This window comes from Canis lupus, chromosome 5 (genome assembly GCF_011100685.1).
Source record: "Canis lupus familiaris isolate Mischka breed German Shepherd chromosome 5, alternate assembly UU_Cfam_GSD_1.0, whole genome shotgun sequence".
Classification (NCBI taxonomy): Eukaryota; Metazoa; Chordata; class Mammalia; order Carnivora; family Canidae; genus Canis; species Canis lupus.
In genome coordinates this window covers 54919944-54937909 of record NC_049226.1, presented here as the reverse complement: position 1 = coordinate 54937909, position 17966 = coordinate 54919944, and the positions used below count along the sequence as shown (strand labels likewise).

General features: G+C 51.8%; 1 protein-coding gene across 7 annotated transcripts in view; it reads left to right on the top strand.

The window, feature by feature from the left end:
* The window catches only part of MROH7 (maestro heat like repeat family member 7), a 55273-nt gene that overhangs the window by 16020 nt on the left and 21287 nt on the right, over positions 1-17966 (top strand). For 6 of the 7 annotated variants that reach the window (XR_005359755.1, XM_038537441.1, XM_038537445.1 and 3 more), the window contains exons 4-14: positions 1600-1673; positions 5167-5250; positions 6402-6481; positions 6694-6823; positions 8680-8775; positions 9305-9409; positions 9623-9758; positions 11899-12011; positions 12395-12571; positions 13012-13166; positions 15379-15517. Coding sequence is in view for 6 of the 7 variants with exons in the window: in XM_038537441.1 (XP_038393369.1) it covers positions 1600-1673; positions 5167-5250; positions 6402-6481; positions 6694-6823; positions 8680-8775; positions 9305-9409; positions 9623-9758; positions 11899-12011; positions 12395-12571; positions 13012-13166; positions 15379-15517 (1289 nt within the window). In the remaining variant the exon portion in view is untranslated. The remainder of the gene's footprint in view (positions 1-1599; positions 1674-5166; positions 5251-6401; positions 6482-6693; positions 6824-8679; positions 8776-9304; positions 9410-9622; positions 9759-11898; positions 12012-12394; positions 12572-13011; positions 13167-15378; positions 15518-17966) is intronic. The other variant, XM_038537443.1, reaches the window with a different exon arrangement.

The following is a 17966-nucleotide window of genomic DNA, read 5'->3' as shown; positions in this document are numbered from 1 at the left end:
CCAGCTGCTAGCATTGTAAGATGTATCCCTGGACTCAACCCAGTAGATCCCAGTAGCACCACCGCCATTTGTAATAAATGTTATGTGGAGGGTCACCTGGGTGCCTCAGTGGTTGAGTGGCTGCCTTTGGCTCGGGGCGTGATCCTGGGGTCCTGGGATTGAGTCCTGTGTCAGGTTCCCCACAGGGAACCTCTTTCTCCCTCTGCCTATGTCTCTGCCTCTCTCTGTGTGTCTCTCATGAATAAAGAAATAAAATCTTAAAAAAAAAAATGTTTTGTGGAGAGGTACTTCAAAACTATGTAAATATTTCATTCCTCATCAAACTTTCAATTTATTCATGTACTTGTTTATGTTAGTATAGACTCATGATTTCTTAGGTTATTCAATGAATTATAATCTGTTGCTACCGTTATTTATTGTGATACTCAAATCATCCCCAATTTGACCAGTGGGATCCCTTCAAGTAAGCTTTGTGTTCCTTTGACATGTCCCCATCATTCTTTGAGCTCTCTTCCTAGCTTTCCAGTACAAGATATCTCAGGCTTATTCTATACTTTTCTGCCCAAATCCCAGACTCAGCCACTTCTCCAAGGAGATTTGTTCCTTCTAGTGGAAAATGGTACCCACCCAGAAGACAAGATAACTGGAGCAAGCCATGTTAACTACTATTGGTGTCTCTGCTTCTATCTATTGGCTCCATCCTCCAGAAGCCTCTGGTGGCTGAGGTGGCCCTGAACCAAGTTCCGGGCACTCACAGGCCTTCAGAAGGAGAGAGACCCATTCTCTTTTGGGTTCCCCTCAGTGCTCTTGAATAAAGAGTTCTGTTGGTCCTGTTCAGCCAAGTGCCCATCTCTGGGCCAATCACCGGGGCTGGAGGCATGGGATGCTTTTATTGGCCATGCTTGGGTTCCAGGCCCACCCCTATCTGAAGAAGGGGTGATGGATGGGCTTCACCTAGCTACGTGGAAAGGGTAGCCCACAGGGGAGAAGGGCCTCTTTCTTTAGAAGAACGATGAGGAAATCTAGGGCTGACAAAACAGGTATCTACTATAACAAATCAGAGTTTAATTACACATTGTGATAACAGCTGAAAGAAAAGAGTAGGATGATGCTCAAGAGGGTTGTACTGAAAGCCTCCTTTACCCTGAAGATCTAGGAGGCCTTTCTGAGGAGTGGCAGGCAAGTGAAGATATGAAGAAGGGGAGCCCTAGCTGGGCAGTGGGGTGTGGTAGCAGAGTGGCCCAGGTGGAGGAGATCACCTGTGCAAAGGCCCTGATGAGGGGGCAGGTTGCCCTGCGCCAAAGGCAGACAATGTGGCCAGAGCATGGTGAGAGGAGTGTAGCAGGAGGTAGCCCCCGGGGGAGAGGGCCAGGGGACACTGATCCGGTAGGGACTTAAGGGCATTGACGAGAATGGTGGCTTTATGCTCAGTGGATAGGGCGCCACTGAAGGTTTTCAGGGAAGAGAGCTCAGTGTGGCTGCTAGGGGAATAAGGACTGGAGGGGCCCTGTGGGGGAGGGGAAACAGGACTGAGGCACCAGCTCTATACCCACATCTTTACCTTCCTTCTTGTTTCCTCCTTGAAACTATGACATTCAGGAGCCTTCGATGAAGTGGCCTCCTGTTTGGTGAAGGTGCCAGGGAAGAGAGACAAAGACAGCAAGATGGCTCTGGTATGCTTCCTGCCCCACCCCCAGCTGACTTTCCTGGGATGCCCCCCCCCCCTCCAGTCCCATTGCTCCCTGTATCTCTGCCCAGCTCTTCTCTTCTCCTTGGGACTCATCACCAGCTGGTGTACACTATACTTTACTAGTTCATCTTGTTTTTTTTTGTTGTTGTTGTTAGCCTCTCACACTGGAATGCATCCTCCATAAACCAGGGATTTTTTTTTTTTTTTAAGATTTATTAGAGGGAGAGAGAGAGCATACCAGTGGGGGGAGGGACAGAGGGAGAGGGAGAAGCAGACTCTCTTCTGAGCAGGGAGCCAGACGGGGCTTGATCCCAGGATGCTGACCTGAGATCATGACCTGAACCAAAGGCAGATGCTTAACTGACTGAGCCACCCAGATGCCCCTAAATCAGGGATTTTAGTCTGTTTTATTCACAGCTCTGTTCCCAGCATCTAGACTGAAGTACATCATAGGTGCTCAATAAAGATTTTTAAGTAACTGAATCAATTGTGAGAGGATCTCTTAAAGATGAAGAAAGGCAGTAAATGGCCCTTTTCAGGACATAGTCCCAAACCAGGTGTTGCCTTGGGAGACCAGAGAAAGCTGGCACCTGTAGGACTTGGTGAGGGCCAGTAGGGGCCTACTGGACAGGCTAGTGGACATGAGTGCGAATACACTTGCTGTGGGGGAGACTGGCTGGTGGACAGAGCCTGGAGGTGGGATTCACCCAAGCCAGGCCATGCAGGAGGGAGGTCCTGCTCTCAGGCTGCTCCAGTCCCTGGGGTGTCCCAGGGTGGGGCATGGGGAGAGAGTGACAGGACTAATAAGAGGTCTTGCATTTTGGGAGCATACCAGCCCATGACATCCCTCTGGCTGTCCACCTTGCTCTTGCCAAGTGGCCTTTCTCTGCTTCTTACACGTGCCATGCTCCTTCCTGCCCCAGGGCCTTTGCACTTGTCTTTTCTGCCAGGAAATTTCTTCTTAGCTACAAAATGGGCATAATAAAGTTTGAATAAGGTCTGTGTTAACGTATGCACAGCACTGAGCAAGGTGCCTACAACAAATAGGGTTTATTACTGCAGTCATTCAACAAATTTTGTTGAGTCCCTACTACATGCAAGGGATCATTTCAGGCAGTAGAAATACAACAATGAAGTAGCATTCTAGTTTGGAGAGATAGGCGGACCTTCCCCTAGTTCTTCACATGGTTACCTCTTTTACTTTTTCTTCAGTGCAAAAACATGTTTTTTTGTTTTTTGTTTTTTTAATAGCATAGGGACAAGACCTGTGGGCAGAAAGAATAGGTTTTTTTTTTTATTTTTTATTTTTTATGGTTACCTCTTTCTTGTCATTGAAGACTCAGCCCAAATATCGACTCTTCTGAGAGGTCTTCCATGACCATTCAGTCTACTAGCTACCCTCTATCATCACTTTGGCAGTTTAAGATACCAGTTGTTACGTAGCAAACCACCCCAAAACTTAGTGGTCTAAAAGCTCACTCTGATGGGGAAATAAGGACCAAGGGGCCCAATTTCTCATGATACTGAAATTTTTGAAAATTTAATTTTTGTTTAATTTTTGAAATTTTAATTTCTGTTTAATTTAATTTATACCATGTTATAAGTGAATAAGTATTATATTAGTTTCAGGTGTACAATGTAGCAGTTCAACATTTAGGTACATTATTACCAAGTGATCATCAGGATAAATGTAGCTACCATCTGTCTAGCTACCATCTGTCACTATGCACCTATGCTGTACGTTGCATCCTTGTGTCCTAATTATCTTATAATGGGAAGTTTGTACCTTTTAACCCCCTTCTTCTATTTCACCCAGCTCCCAGCCCCCTCCCCTCTGGCAACCACCAGAATGTTTTCTGTATCTATGAATCTGTTTGTGTTTTGTTTTGTTTTTTAGATTTCACATATAAGTGAAATCATATGGTATTTGTCTTTGTCTGACTTATTTCACTGAGCACTATAGCCTCTAGGTGTATCCATGTTGGTGCAAAAGGGCCAGATCTCATTCTTTTTTATGGCTAACATTCCACTGTGTGTGTCTGTATATAAAATCTCACATACCTTCTTTATCCATTCATCTATTGATAGACACTCAGATTGCTTCCATATCTTGGCTATTGTAAATAACGCGCAATCAACGTACTGGTGCACACATCTTTTAGAGTGAGTGTTTTTCTTTTCTCCAGCTAAATACCCAGAAGTGGAATTACTGGATTGTATGAGAACTCTGAAATTGTCTGGGCTCAGCAAGGTGGCTCTTGTGGTCTCTTGCTGTAGACAGGAGCAGGGGCTGGAACATCGAAGATGACCCTCATCTTCCACATGGTGCCATCATTCCATGTCTAGCTGGGTTTCCTTGTAGTGTGGTGTCTGGGTTCCAGAAGGAAAAGGCTGCCAGTTGCCTTAAGGGCTAGGCCAGGAATTGGCACGTCATCACTTCATGGGATTCTATTGGTCCAAGCAACTGGGAAGGTGAGCCCTGGTTCAAGGGCTCTCTGTCCTCTTGGTGGCAGTGGCCAAGAACATGTGGCATGTCTCACCCACCACACTGCCCGTCAGGTTCACTTGTTTTGTTTTTTTCACTATATGGAATTAGTTCATCTATTTCATCATTTTTTCTTCTTTTACCTTGAGATAATGAGAACTCATAGATTAATTGGACATTGGTAAAGGTATTTCCTCTCTCAGGTGGCGGAATGCCTTGCTCTGACTAGGATGTGCCCTTAAGAGTGGATATGAGAGTGGCACCTGCGTGGCGCAGCTGATTACACGTTTGCCTTTGGCTCAGGTTATGGTCTCAGGGTCCTGGGATCGAGTCCCCACATTGGGCTCCCTGCTCAGAGGGGAGCCTGCTTGTCCTCCTCCCTTTGCCCCTCCCCCTACTCTCTCTCTCTCTGTCTCTCCCTCAAATAAATAAATAAAATCTTTTTTTATAAAGATTTTATTTATTTATTCATGAGAGAGAGAGAGAGAGAGAGAGAGGCAGAGACACAGGCAGAGGGAGAAGCAGGCTCCATGCAGGGAGCCTGATGTGGGACTCGATCCTGGGTCTCCAGGATCTTGCCCTGGGCTGAAAGCTGTGCTAAACCACTGAGCCACCCGGGCTGCCCAATAAATAAAATCTTATAAAAAGAGAGTAGGTACTAGAAACCTTTAAGGGGTATTATAATGGTGCAATTCCAACTGGAGGCCTCAGCACCTCTTCCATCCCATCAGCTCCTACCCCTTCTCCCCCAAGAGAGGGAGAGTACTTTGCAGAGCCTGAAATCTAGTCCTCCCCCAAATGCTGCCCTTCGGGGATTATCCACAGCCTTCCCAAATCTGCACCCCACCCCAAGGGTCCCCGTGGGTTCGCATTTCTCTGGAACCAGTGCCGGGGGCTGGCAGCCGGGGACAGGTGCACGGTAGCTGGTGGGGGTGTGCGGGCAGCCCCTGAGGGTGGCGGTCAGTGTGGTTCTCACCCTGCTGTCTCCAAGGTGGAGAATGTCATCACCCTCCAGAAGTGCCAGGATGTGCTAGAAGCAGAAGGAGAGAAGAAGACCATGATGAAAAAGATGATGGTGTGGGAACCCCGCACGGGTCTGTGGCGTTGGGTGGGTGGAGGTGGGAGTCCCAGTCCACAAACTGGTGAGACAAGGCTTGAGGTGGAGGACTGAGGAGAAGGCAGGATGCTTGGATTTGAGGCTCAGCCCACCTCTGACTGCCCTCCACCTCCCTGAGGGAGCTCAGCAAGCTACTTTCCTTCTCTGAGCCTGGCTCTTGTCATCTCATCAGCACCTGAGGTAATGCCTGTGCACCAGCTGGCTTGTTGGGAGGACACCACCCAGTGGTTAGACTGCTGTAGGGCCCTAGGCCCCTGGGAGCAGTCATTATTATTTAATACATTCTTTTCCCAGAAATTCCTCCTGGTGGGAAACATTCAAGAGTTTCCCTCATTGTTTTGCAATGACTTCACTTCTCAGTCATCCACTGGAATGGTTTGCACCACTGAAATCCTCAAAATTATATTTAGCTTTGGGTCCCTTAAAGATAAAAGCCTTGCCTTGGATAACTTCATTTCATTGACATTAATTGAGCACCTATTGTATGTAGAGGCTAGATCAAAAGTGAGAAGTAATTAGGTCATTTTTATTTTATTTTTTAAAGATTTTATTTATCTATTTGAGGGAAAGACAGAGAGAAAGAGAGAGAGAGAAAAAACCAGCTAGTGCACAAGCTGGGGGAAGGGAGAGGGAGAGAGACAAGCAGACTCCCTACTGAGCATGGAGCCCCATGTGGGGCTCCATCCCAGGACCCTGAGATCATGACCTGAGCCAGTCAGACACTTAACTGACTGAGCCAGCCAGCTGCTCCTTGGATGTTTTTAAAGGAATTCAAGTGGACCCCCTTCAAGAGCCATTCATGGTGTTTTCTGCTTCAGGCCAGTATCTGGCTTAAGTGTGCCTCCTGACCACGAGGCTGCCAAAGCAGTTCTTGCTGGGCCTTGTGTGTAGGGTGCAGCTGGTTGGGGTGCGGGATGTTTGTGGTGGCCTTGAACTGGGCTCAGGATGGGAATTGAGCAGAGAGCTGACTCTCCCCACAGAGGCCCTGCACGGTTCTGTCCAGGATGGGGGCTGTCACAGCTTGTTCCCTATGCTGAACAGTGGCCCCCATCCTGGGGGTTTGCATGGCCTCACCCCCCTCATCAGCCCCCCGTGGTCCCCCCATCCAGAGGCAGATCCAGGAAGAGCCACTGGATTCCCTCTCGAGCACCGTCCGCTGGCAGGCCATGGAGACCCTGACCCAGCTGAGGTGTCCACAGCCCTTCCCCAACCCCCTGCCCCTTGCCCCCTTCCCTGGGCTCCACCTGTCTCTCCTGGGGCCTGGCCTCTGTACCCAACCCTCTCCTGTGCCTTTGCCTTTCCCCAGGCCCTGTGCTCCACACCCACTTCCCTCCTCCGGGGCCATAGAGCCCCTCCCTACCCCCCTCCCTCACCGCTGGCCTGTCTTTCTCTCTCTGCCAGTCACACCCAGCCCATCCTGGGATGGCAAGAACGGTCAGAGCTGGTGGACACGTGTGTGAAGAGCGTGTTCTCCCTTCCATCGGTGCAGGCCATGCAGGAGAAGGACGAGGCCAAGGCTGAGGCCATACAGGTGAGTCCTTGGGGCTCCCCACATCCTTAGACTAGGGTGCATTTCTGAGCTCTCAGAGGGGAGAGAAAGAGCCTTCTAGGAGTTGGATGCGAATCTTCACCCTCCTATGCAAGCTCCTGGCCTGAGCAGGCACTTGATAAATATTTGGTGAATGAGTGAATCTTTGGAATAAGGGATTGCTCATTTGGGGTGCTCTGTCCACTCCTGGGTCCTGCCCTGAGCGAGGGATGTGAGCATGTGTTGGCCTGGCCCTCGGAGGTGGCCGGGATTGGGAGGAGGAGGGCTGAAGACCACGTGAGCTGGGGTGAGCGTAGAACCTCAAGGGGCTCATGTAAGCATCTTCCAACCTGTGCAGGGCTGTCCCAGGAGAAGTGGGTAGAGGTGACCTTAGTGTAGGAAGTTGGGTCAGTGAGGGAGACTCAAGGAGAGGAGTTTCAGCCAAGAGGGAGGTGCATTCCTTCATCCTTTCATTCAGCAAACACAATGCCCACTCCAGAAGTACCAGGGGGTGGGGGATACAGTAGAGGGAAGGCAGCGGGGAGCTAGACATTGTCAAAGAATCATACGAATAAATGCAAAATTGCAGCAATGGTAAGGGTTGCAAGCAAGGAGTACTTGGTGCTACTAAGAGCCTAGAATGGATGTCCTGGCCTAGGTGGGGGTCAGGGGTCATGGGGCTGTAGCTGACAGGTTAAAGAAGAGCTAGTTAGCTCGGAGGGGGAGTAGCAGAAGGAAGGGCATGCCCGGCAAGGGAACCACCTGTACAGTGGCCTGAGGACGGGGAGAACATGGTGACTCCAAGGATGACAAGGGGGCAGCATGGCCGGAGGCAAGAGTGCTGGGAAGCAAAGCTAGAATGCAGTGGTGACCAGGCCACCCTTGAGGGCAGCTTGAGGGCTCTGTGTCCTGAGGGACAAGACCCAAAGGCGGCCCGGGTGTGTGTGTGGGGGGGGGGGGGGGGACGACGACGAGGACGACACTCTGGTCATGGGAAGTGCAGGCAGCCCTCCTGCAGTTCCAGGCCCGGACAGCAGAGGGCAGTGCTGCACAGCGATGGGCCAGAAGGAGGAGGGAGGTAGTTGGCAGGTGGGTGGCTTAGTAGTGGTGGTGTAACCTGGGTGTGCACAGACCAGGAAGCCCGGACAAAGACAACCTGGGGGACAGACAGACGTGAGGAGCTGGCAGATGGAATTGAGGCAGGGGACAGAGGGGCTCAAACCCCCTCTTCAGCCTACAGCTTCCTAAGACAATTCTGGGACTATGGTGTGGCCAAGAGAAAGGGAACCCAGGCGGGGGAGACGTGGCTCCCTGGAGGGGCCACTGGAAAATCTATTTGGGTCTAGGAGTAGCCATCACAGAACTTCCCAGAGACAATAATAAAAGTGAGGCTGGCCCTCCCGTTTACCTGGCTCCTACAGTTCTAGCCGCATTTCCCACCCATCCTCTCATTTGTTCCTCAACACGTTGTGTGACTTTGGAAAAATGTTTTTCTCATTGGAGAGAGAAGTGAGGGTCAGAGGGAGAGAGAATCCTCAAGCAGACTATGCTAAGCGTGGAGCCCCATGCAGGGCTCGATCCCAGGACCCTGGGATCACGACCTGAGCCGAAACCAGAGTCCGATGCTTAACCGACTGCACACCCAGGTGCCCCCACCAATTTGTTGATAAGGAAACTATAACCCATGGTGAGAGAGCAAAGTGTCCAATATCATACCTTAAGTTAGTCTCTCAGGTGGGGCCAGAAAGCAGTCTGAGTGTCCCTCCTCCCCTGACCCAGAGCAGGGTGCGGGTACGGGGTTGCTGGGGCCAGGTCCGCTCCAGCAGCCCCCTAGCAGCTGGTCCTCCTCCTGCCCACAGAAGCTTTACCAGCAGACCCTGGATGCCCTGCAGACCCTGCTCAACGCCCTCTTTGTTGAGGACCCCACTCCTGCTGGGCTGAAGAGCATCTTGGAGGTGTGGGGGTGGGAGGAGCAAAGGGACAGAGGGGAAAAGAGGAGCAGTGGGGGGCTGGGTCCAGAAGGAGCAGTTTGACTTCAGGATGTCATCTTGGGCCAGTGCTCCCCCCCCCCCCCAGGGTCCCTACTACAGGTCCTGTTCCAAACTCCTGCCCCTTGGCTCTCTCCCTGTCCGCCCCCCCGCCCCCTGCGGTGTTCTGGCTCTAGCTGTCCCCATAGCTTTGCCTTCTCCGTTCTCATCCCTGTCTCTCTCTCTCCTCTATCCTCGTGACTCGCCATCTATCATCTCTCTCCTCGCTGACCTTCGTTCTCCCTCTGGTCTTCTGGTCTTAGCCTCAGCTCCTGGACCCCAGGGCTCCCTCTGCCCCAGGAGGAGGAGGAGGCGGAGGAGAAGGAGGAGAGGGCTGTGGACGGTTGCCTTTGTGCCCTGGCAGCTTCCTGCTGACCGGTAAAGGCTGACCGGCCCACTCAGGCGGCAGAGGGTGGCCTCCAGCCTGGAGCTCTGAGTCTCCCCCTTGTCCTTGCAGCCCCTGGGGCCCTGGATGAACTCCGGGAAGGCCCATGAGCGAGCACGGGCCGTGAACAGCAATGTCTCTGTGTTGAATCACACACTTCTGACCCTGCCTTTCTTTGTGAGTGGTCCCTGGGAGGGGAGGACACTCTGAGGAGGGAGAGTCTTGTTGGCTGTAAGGGAGCTGGTGCATCTGCCCAGAGATTCCCAGGTGGCCCTTGTCATCCTCAGAGGGCTCTGCTCTCAGGGCCCGACCATCCAGCTCTGTTCACTAATTGCTGTATAAGATTATTGAATTTCTAAGACCCAGTCCCTGAAGTTATGACACAAACAGATGTCCTCGGGGTTCCCGGCGCTGGGGCTTCTGCTGGGGAGGCTCATCCTTCGCATCGGGGATCCTGATGAGGAGATTGGCCGGGAGGCTCTGGACGGCATCATCATCCTCTACACCATCCTGGAGCTCCAAAAACGTAAGCCCTTTGGGGTGCCTCTCAGGCAGGGCTTCCGAGCAGGTGCTCAGCCTGGGAATTGACCAGAACCTTGGCAGCAAGGCACAGGTAGATGGAGACCAGCACAGGGTCTGATGGGGTCTGCGGAAGCCGGTGTGAAGCCTCAGTCCCCACAGGACCAGAGGGAGGCTACAAACAGCCCTATTTTGATTTAAGCAGTCCTTGTATCTGATCCCCTCTTCTTCCTTCCAAGTGTTATCTGACTCTAAGTGTCACATTCCTATGACGGCACCATGCACACCTAGGCGTGATGGCCCAGTGTGCTGAGAGCAGGGCAAGTCCATGTCATAGTCACCATGCATTCCCAAGGGCTAGCCCTGGGCTGGGCACATGGTGGGTGAATATTTATTCAATGAATGAACAAAGGACAGGTCCCATGTTAGAATCTGGAGTGGCTACAGCCTGTAGGTGGGAGAAGCACCTCAGATCCTGCTTTAGGGAGCTGGTGGTATGAAATGGGCTGACCCAGGCACTGGCATCGTACCTAGAGGTGTGCAGTCTCAGCAGCTTCCTGCCTCCTTCCTTTCCCCATGGTCCCAACCCTGCCCACGGGCCTTTGGCATGTTGTTTAAGCTTCCCTGGCTCTGGGGGCAGAGTGACCTGGCAATCTGAAATCACATTTAACTGGGTATCCTATATTTTATCTGGTGACCCCAGCCCCACACTGTTAAATTCTCAAGGATGAGGTGGTTTGTGGGGGTCCCCTGAGTATAGGGAGCAGCAAAGCTAGGCTTTGAACTTGGGTCTATCTGATTCCAGGTCTCAAGCTTCTTTCCTTTACAAATGATCCACACACTTGGTCCATATGGTCCCTCTGCTTCGACAGCCCTTCCTTGTGTAGATGCCCTGCGTACTCTGGGGGGAATCCAGGGAGGACCCAGGCCAGGCTGCAGTAAGGCCTTAGGAAATGAGCCTGAAATAGGTTTCCTTCAACAGAAAATATGAAGCCACCATGTTCCAGATCTATGCTAATTACTGAAAACACTGCAATGAAGTTAAATAACCCTCCCTGTTGGGTTTACCTTCTTGTTGTCAAGAGACAGTGAACAAAATAAACAAGCAATACATATAGTGAAGTCAGATAATGATGAGCACTAAAGAACACAAATCAGAAAAAGAGGCTTGGGACTACCAGGGTAGGGACATTGCAGTTTAAAAGAGGTATCACCACACACCCACCAGAACAGTGAGAATCAAACTGACAGCTCACTGATGGGACGTGAAGCCTCTGGAACTCTCCTGCATTGCTGGTGGGCATATCATTGGGCCCACCTGCAGCCTGCAAAACCGTTTGGCAGCATCTCCTGAGGCCGGACCTATGCCTACCTTAGGACCCTGCAAGTACACTCCTGACCGTGTACCTAACAAATGTGTGCATACATTTCCTGAAAGGCATTGGCAAGACATACCAGAATGTTCTTAGCAGCACCGATAGCTTTTTAAAAATGACCCAAATGTCCATCAGAAATAGAGAGGGCAGCCCGGGTGGGTCAGCGGTTTAGTGCTGCCTTCAGCCCAGGGCGTGATCCTGGAGACCCGGGATCGAGTCCCACATGGGGCTCCCTGCGTGGAGCCTGCTTCTCCCTCTGCCTGTGTCTCTGCCTCTCTCTCTCTCTGTGTCTCTCATGAGTAAATCAATAAAGTCTTAAAAAAAAAAGAAAAGAAATAAGAGAGAAATAAATGGTAGTGTATTCACACCACAGAAAATGACGCAGCACCACGTACCAATGAGCTAACGTGACTTGCGACAGCATGGATAAATCTTACCCGCAGGATGTTGAGGGAGAGGCAGGCACACAGGAGAACATACTACGTTAAGTCCAATAGCAAGAAATCTAACCTATGGGTTTAGGGGTCAGAACGGTAGTTGCCCCAGGTGAGGGAGGGGGCAGGGGACTAAAGAGAACCAAGAGGAGCTTCTAGGGTACCCATTATGTTCTGCTTCCTGACCTGGGTCCTGGCTACCTGGATGTGTTCTCTATGTAAAAATTTGTCAAGCTGGTTTTCTAGGATTTGTGTCCTACCTCCATGTTTAACAAAAAGTAAAAAAAAAAAAAAAAAAATAGAGTGGTTGGGCCTCACTGAGGCTTCTTTCTTGCAGGAACCAGAGATAAGGAAGAGACCAATAAGGAGGAGCTGTATGAGAGCAACAAGCGATTCCTGGGGCCCTACAACCCTGTCAGCCCATGCCAGAACATTCTGCGTGTGATCGCGGTGACTGCCGGCTGCCCACCAGCTCTGGGCCTTCCTGGGAATGGGGAGGGCCCACCCCAATCTCTTCTCCCCACTTCCATCTTTCCAGGCTCATGTCCCCTTTAAGGAAGCTTTCCCCAACCACATGGGCCCACCCCGAGTGCCCCTTCCTCCTCTGCTCTGTGCCCAGAAGCACATTATCCCACTCTGGGGGCAGGATGCATGTCTCCCCTTCTTCTGTAGCTCCTCCCCACCGTGTTGGACACCCACAGAGTACACATGCCTGGCCCTGCCGACTTCTGTGTGGATCTGGTGGTGGCTGTGTGTGTGTGTGTGTGTGTGTGTGTGTGTGTGGCTCCCTTAGGGTCCGTCCAGGTGTCAGTATCTCTGTGCTTTTGTTTCAGGAATTCGGAGACTTCCTGGGACCCCAGCAGGTAAAGGACCTGTTGCTCGCAGCCCTGGAAGGCTTGAAAGGCAGCTCAGAGACCCGGGGGAAGGACTCTGGGGAGATGATGCAGCTGGCCTCGGAGGTCACGCTCAGCTCCGTGCTGGAATGGTACCGCCACAGGGTGCTGGAGGTGGTAAGGCTCCCTGGGGGCAGGGTCTGAGCCGGAGACCTCATGGGGCCTGCTCATCCCTTGGGACCTGCCGCCTGGCAGTGGCAGGGTGGGGGGAACTGGAACCCCTAGGCACGGGGGGCAAGGCAGGGGTGGTGTGTGAGTTCTAGGTGCCCCCCTTGCGGGTGAGAAAGAACTCACTTACTGATCTGGTGGGGGTGGGGAGGGCAGTGAGGACAACTGGCTCTCCCAGGGAAGGAGCAGGTGCGCTGCTCCCCCCCTCCCCTTCTCTCTCCTGGTGCCCTCCTCTCTCTCTTTCTCTTTTTTTCTCTCCCCTCCCTGGCCTCTCTATCCTGTCACCCCCACCCCCTTTCTCCTCCTGTCTCCCTACTCTCCCCATGCCTGCCTTGACCTTCCAACCGGACATCTGCCTGCTGCTCACGACTGCTCTGGCTCTGCCCCAGATCCCAGAAATCATGCAGGGCATCTATGTGCAGCTGAGCCACATCCAGGAGCCACGGGCCCGTGAGGTGGCCCTGCTGCCCGTCTCCCTCCTGGCCAGCTCCTTCATGACCGAGGTGGTTGTGGCCCTGCTCACATGCCCTCTACCGCTGGACAGGTACCAACTGGGGGGCTCCTGCCACCACATCTTAGAGGGTTGGAGCAACCCCCATCCTGGGCTGGGTACCTGTCCTTCCATTCAGGGAAGGCCTTGCCTTCCCAGCTGAACCCTTTTCTATGTGGTCTGTGGTGCTTATGACAATTGTGGAGCACTTTTGAGGCACTGTGGAGAGCAGTAACATCTCTTCTTAGTACAATGATCCCACTTTACAGATGGGGAAACTGAGGGGCAGTTCCTTGTCCTCAGGCCCCAGTGAGCAAGCAACAGGATGAGGACCCAAACTGAGATTTGACCAACTCCAAGCCCAGCGCTCTAAGGATGCCATAGAAAGGAGGCCTGAGTGTTGGTGCTGACTCTGCCTCTAGCTGCTGTGTGGTCTTGGGTAGTTTACTTGCTCTCCCTGGGCTTCAGTGTTCCCCCATAGGCAAAAGCGGGACATGCTCCCTGCATGACTCCCACCCCTGATGGCTGGTTGTGACAGGTAAGGTCACCAGCTGAGCCGGGTGCCTGCCCAGCCTGGACTGTCCAGTAGGATGCTCCCTCTCTCTGCCTTCAGGGAGCTCATGGTCTGATGGGCAGAGGGGACTGGACCAGAGAGATCAGACTGACTGCTCCAACCTCCCAGTCCAGAAAACACTCGCACACCTTTGAATGAACAGAACGAGGCAGGAAGCCTGTGACCCACACTTTAAGATCGTTGTATGATAGTTCACGCAGAATTGTGCCGATCTGTGGGGTGAGGTGTGCTTCTAGTAGGGATGATTGGTGTCATTCCTAGAGGCCAGGGAGATCGGGTGGGAAAGTGAGGGCCTGGGTGACATGTCCCCGACCTCCCACCTGGAAGATTTTCACCTCTTCTGGCCACACTACCCGCCCCCCTACCCACACCTCCCCAAGGGTTTCTTCTGGGGATCAGCAATCCTTCAGACTCACAAGACTGGCAGGACCACACCTGACACTCAGGATATAGGACAGATATAGGACACTCAGGGGCTCCTCCTCCCAGGAGTCCTCGCAGCAGCCTGTGCAGCAGGCCAGACAGAGCCGGGACAGAATGTAAGGACGCCTGGTGCTCAGGTGCCTTGCCGGTGCTTGCATGAGCCCCAGAGAGACTGGCTCCTTCCATCTTGTACCCTGGATGCCTCACATGCCTCACCCTAGTCTTTCCTCTGGGCTTATAAACTGGACTCTTGGGCCTCCCCAGTAAAAAGGTAGGGGCTGCCCTGGCTGAAATGGTTCATAAGAACTGCTACCTCTTACAAAAGATCTCCAGACTTTGCCTCTGGGGTCTCCACGGGGATGAGAGGAGTCCCAAGAGTCAGTGCACCCTGGGAAGCTCAATGCTACAGCGTCCTCATGGGTTCTCATAGTTAATTTATAGTTCCTCCCAGCCCAGATGCAATTTACTACTTGGGTCATTTTTACCATAAGCAATGTTGCCTAGCAACATAGTTGACATACTATCTTTATCGGGTTTCCAGGGGAACAGAGCTAGGAAGTTAATGGGAGGTTCAAATGCTCATGCAGAGGGGAACAGGGCTCTGTTAACCCTTTAGTGCACCCCAGGCCTGTCAGTGCTTTCAGCTCTCCACAATAGATAGGAGCGCCCACAGGCTGGTGCCGGCTGGCCCGGAGGCTTTCCCCTGCCTTGTGAGGGGACTGGAGCAGGGACTCCTTGATACTATGCGACAAACGGAAGGTCCAGGCCCCAAGGGACCTCCTGGCACAAAGGAACGACCTCAGGCTCTGAAGGCACCAGACCCGGTCACTTCCTGACTCTGTAGCTCATTAGCTGCGATGTCATAGACTAATGATCTCACCTCTCTGAGCCTCAACTCTGCATCTGTAAAATTGGAATGACAACCCACCTTGAGGGTCTTTTGAGAATCCGGTGAACTGGAGTATCTTGCCTGTCTTGTTCGTATCTATATGCCTAGAGCCTTGTCTAGTGGCTGGTGTACAGCAGATGCTCCATATTTATTGAATAGATTGTGTATAAAGCACCTGGCCTGATACCTGGGAAACAGGGTTTTCAATCATTGCTTGCCCCCTGCCTCTTAAAGAGTGTGTTTTCTGGGCCATTCCTCACTGTCACACCCATGGATGCCATATTGATGGCATCTTCCCTTCTCCTTCCCCAAACCACTGGGAGGCAGGGTGGGCCCAGCGCCCTGGTCCCCAATCACCATCTCCACCCCTGACCTCCCAGCAATGGTGCAGAGATGTGGAGGCAGCTGATACTGCGCAAGCCCAGCTGTGATGTCCGAGATCTCCTGGACCTACTCCTCACCAGTCTGAAGGAGAAACCCTTCACCAAGAAGGGCCGGGCCTCCATCGTGCCCCTAGCGGTGAGGACCTGCCTGGCCTACCCTGTGCTCCCCGCTCCTCCCCTCCTGCCAGCTCAGTGCACCCAGCTTCTGGTCCCCGGCTCTGCCAGGAGCTAGTTGTGTAGCTTGGGCACCTCTGTGTTCAGGCTCTGTTCGTGACCCCCTGGACGGCACCGTGCTGCTGCCTACGGGGATGGCAGTGGCCTGGGAGGTGGGCTCCCAGACCTGGGTCTGAGAACTGGCATGGCTATGTTACTAGTTGGGGACCTGAGCAAGTCACTTCGCCTCGCTGAAGCTCAATCCCTGCATCAGTAAATGGAAATGATAATGAGGAAATTTGCCTCATGTGCTGGTTGTGAAGATAAAATGAGGTAACTCATTCATTCATTTAGTGACCTAAAATTTTTACATGCTCATCACCAGGCTCCAAGCTCAGTCCTGGGAACACAGAGGGAAAGGGGTCTCTGACTGCAGGAAGGTAGCTGGGTGGAGGGACAGATTTCTTTCTGCCTCTGTCATTGTCGCTCTGGTTCTAGCCAGCTGGATAATACCCCTGCTCGTCTCCCTGCTTCCACTCCAGGCCCTTCAATCTGTACTGCAGCCAAAAAGTCTTTGAAAATGCGCATCTGCTCTTCTCAATCCCCTCAATGGCTTCCCATTGCCCTTGAAAATAACACAGTATTCCTACTTGTGTTGCAAGGCCTTGTGCCCCTCTCCGGCCTTAACCACACTCCATGGTCCCTCTTACGTGCATGGCTCCAGCCTTGTTCTATTTTTCAAAAAAATATTTATTTATTTATTCATTCATTCATTCATTCATTCATGAGAGGCAGAGAGAGGCAGAGACACAGGCAGAGGGAGAAACAGTCTCCCTGCAGGGAGCCTGATGCAGGACTCAATCCCAGGACCCCAGGATCACAACCTAAGCCAAAGGCAGACGCTCAACCACTGAGCCACCCAGGCGTCCCTCCAGCCTTGTTCTTTGTCAGAAATTCATACATAGTATGCTATTTCTGTTACAGGGCCTTTGCGCATGCTGTTCCCTCTCCTGAACAGCTCTCCGCTAACCTAACTTCTAGTCATGCCTTAGCTCTCAACTGAAGCATCACCTCCTCAAGAAAGCCCTCCCTTATCTCCCTGACATGATCATATCTGTGCATATTACACTTTGCTTCACATACATTATCTTGGAGGAGTTGGCCCCAGTTGTGATTTGATTTGACAGTAATGTGTGGGGTTTTTTGAGTAATCTGTGAGATCCATGAATTCAGTGCCTGGACCTGTTTTACTCACCATGCTATCCCCTATACCTAATGTGTACCTGGCAGATAGAGATGCTCAATTTTTTGTTGTTGTTGGACTGATTTATTTATTCAACAACATTAGTTGAGCACTGACTATGTACCAGGCACACTCATGAATTCTGGAGATTAGCAAAAAGTAAGACATTTGGGGGGAGGAAAGCGAAGGAGGTATGGGTGGTATTTCCCCTTTACAGAGGGGGACACTGTTGCTTAGTCACATCGTAGGTCTTAGCCAAGGTCACAGAGCTAGTGAATGGTGGCACCATGGCTCAAGCCCAGATCACCTACCTCTGAATCCTGTGCTTCGCCACTGGGTCTCTCTGCCTCTCTCTCCTAGTGCCAAGTTCTATAAATAAAGCATGAGCATCCATTCCTTCCCTGATTTGGTCATTCATCCTCTCCTCTCAATCAGTATGTGTTTGTGTATTCTTGGGTCACTCATTTGTGCTTTTTTTGTTCAAGCATAGTTTGAGCATGGATAGAGCCCAGACTAATTTTTATCTCATGGTGTTGATAAACCACTTGAGCAAGACTGAGCCAAGAGCGGAGCCCTATGGCCCACCACTAGAGACTATCGCACAAACCGCGTTCTCTGGATACAGTCATTATCTTTGTTTTTTTTTTTTTTAATTTATGATAGTCACACAGAGAGAGAGAGAGAGGCAGAGACACAGGCAGAGGGAGAAGCAGGCTCCATGCACCGGGAGCCCGACGTGGGATTCGATCCCGGATCTCCAGGATCGCGCCCTGGGCCAAAGGCAGGCGCTAAACCGCTGCGCCACCCAGGGATCCCAGTCATTATCTTTGATCTGTTGTGAAGGCTTTGAGTCCAAGAGGTTTATCTTAGCTCTGCCCCTGCCTCACTATATCACCTTGGTCAATCACTTCTTCTCTAGCCTTCGAATTTTGATCTGCAAAATGGGTGGTAATAAGTCCTGCCTTGTTTATTTTCCCTTTTCAGTAGAGTGAAATAGTGTGTGTGAAAGGGCTTCCTAAGCTGTAAAGTACAAATAGCTACCATTCATTGCTCGCATCCAGACGGCATTGTCACTTATCTCCCTGGGAACATGCCACATGCTCTTGTCACTTCACAATCAAATACCTTTCCTTTACGCCAGCAGTGGGGGGCACCGATCTTGGTCACTTCTCATCTCTCCCCTCATTCA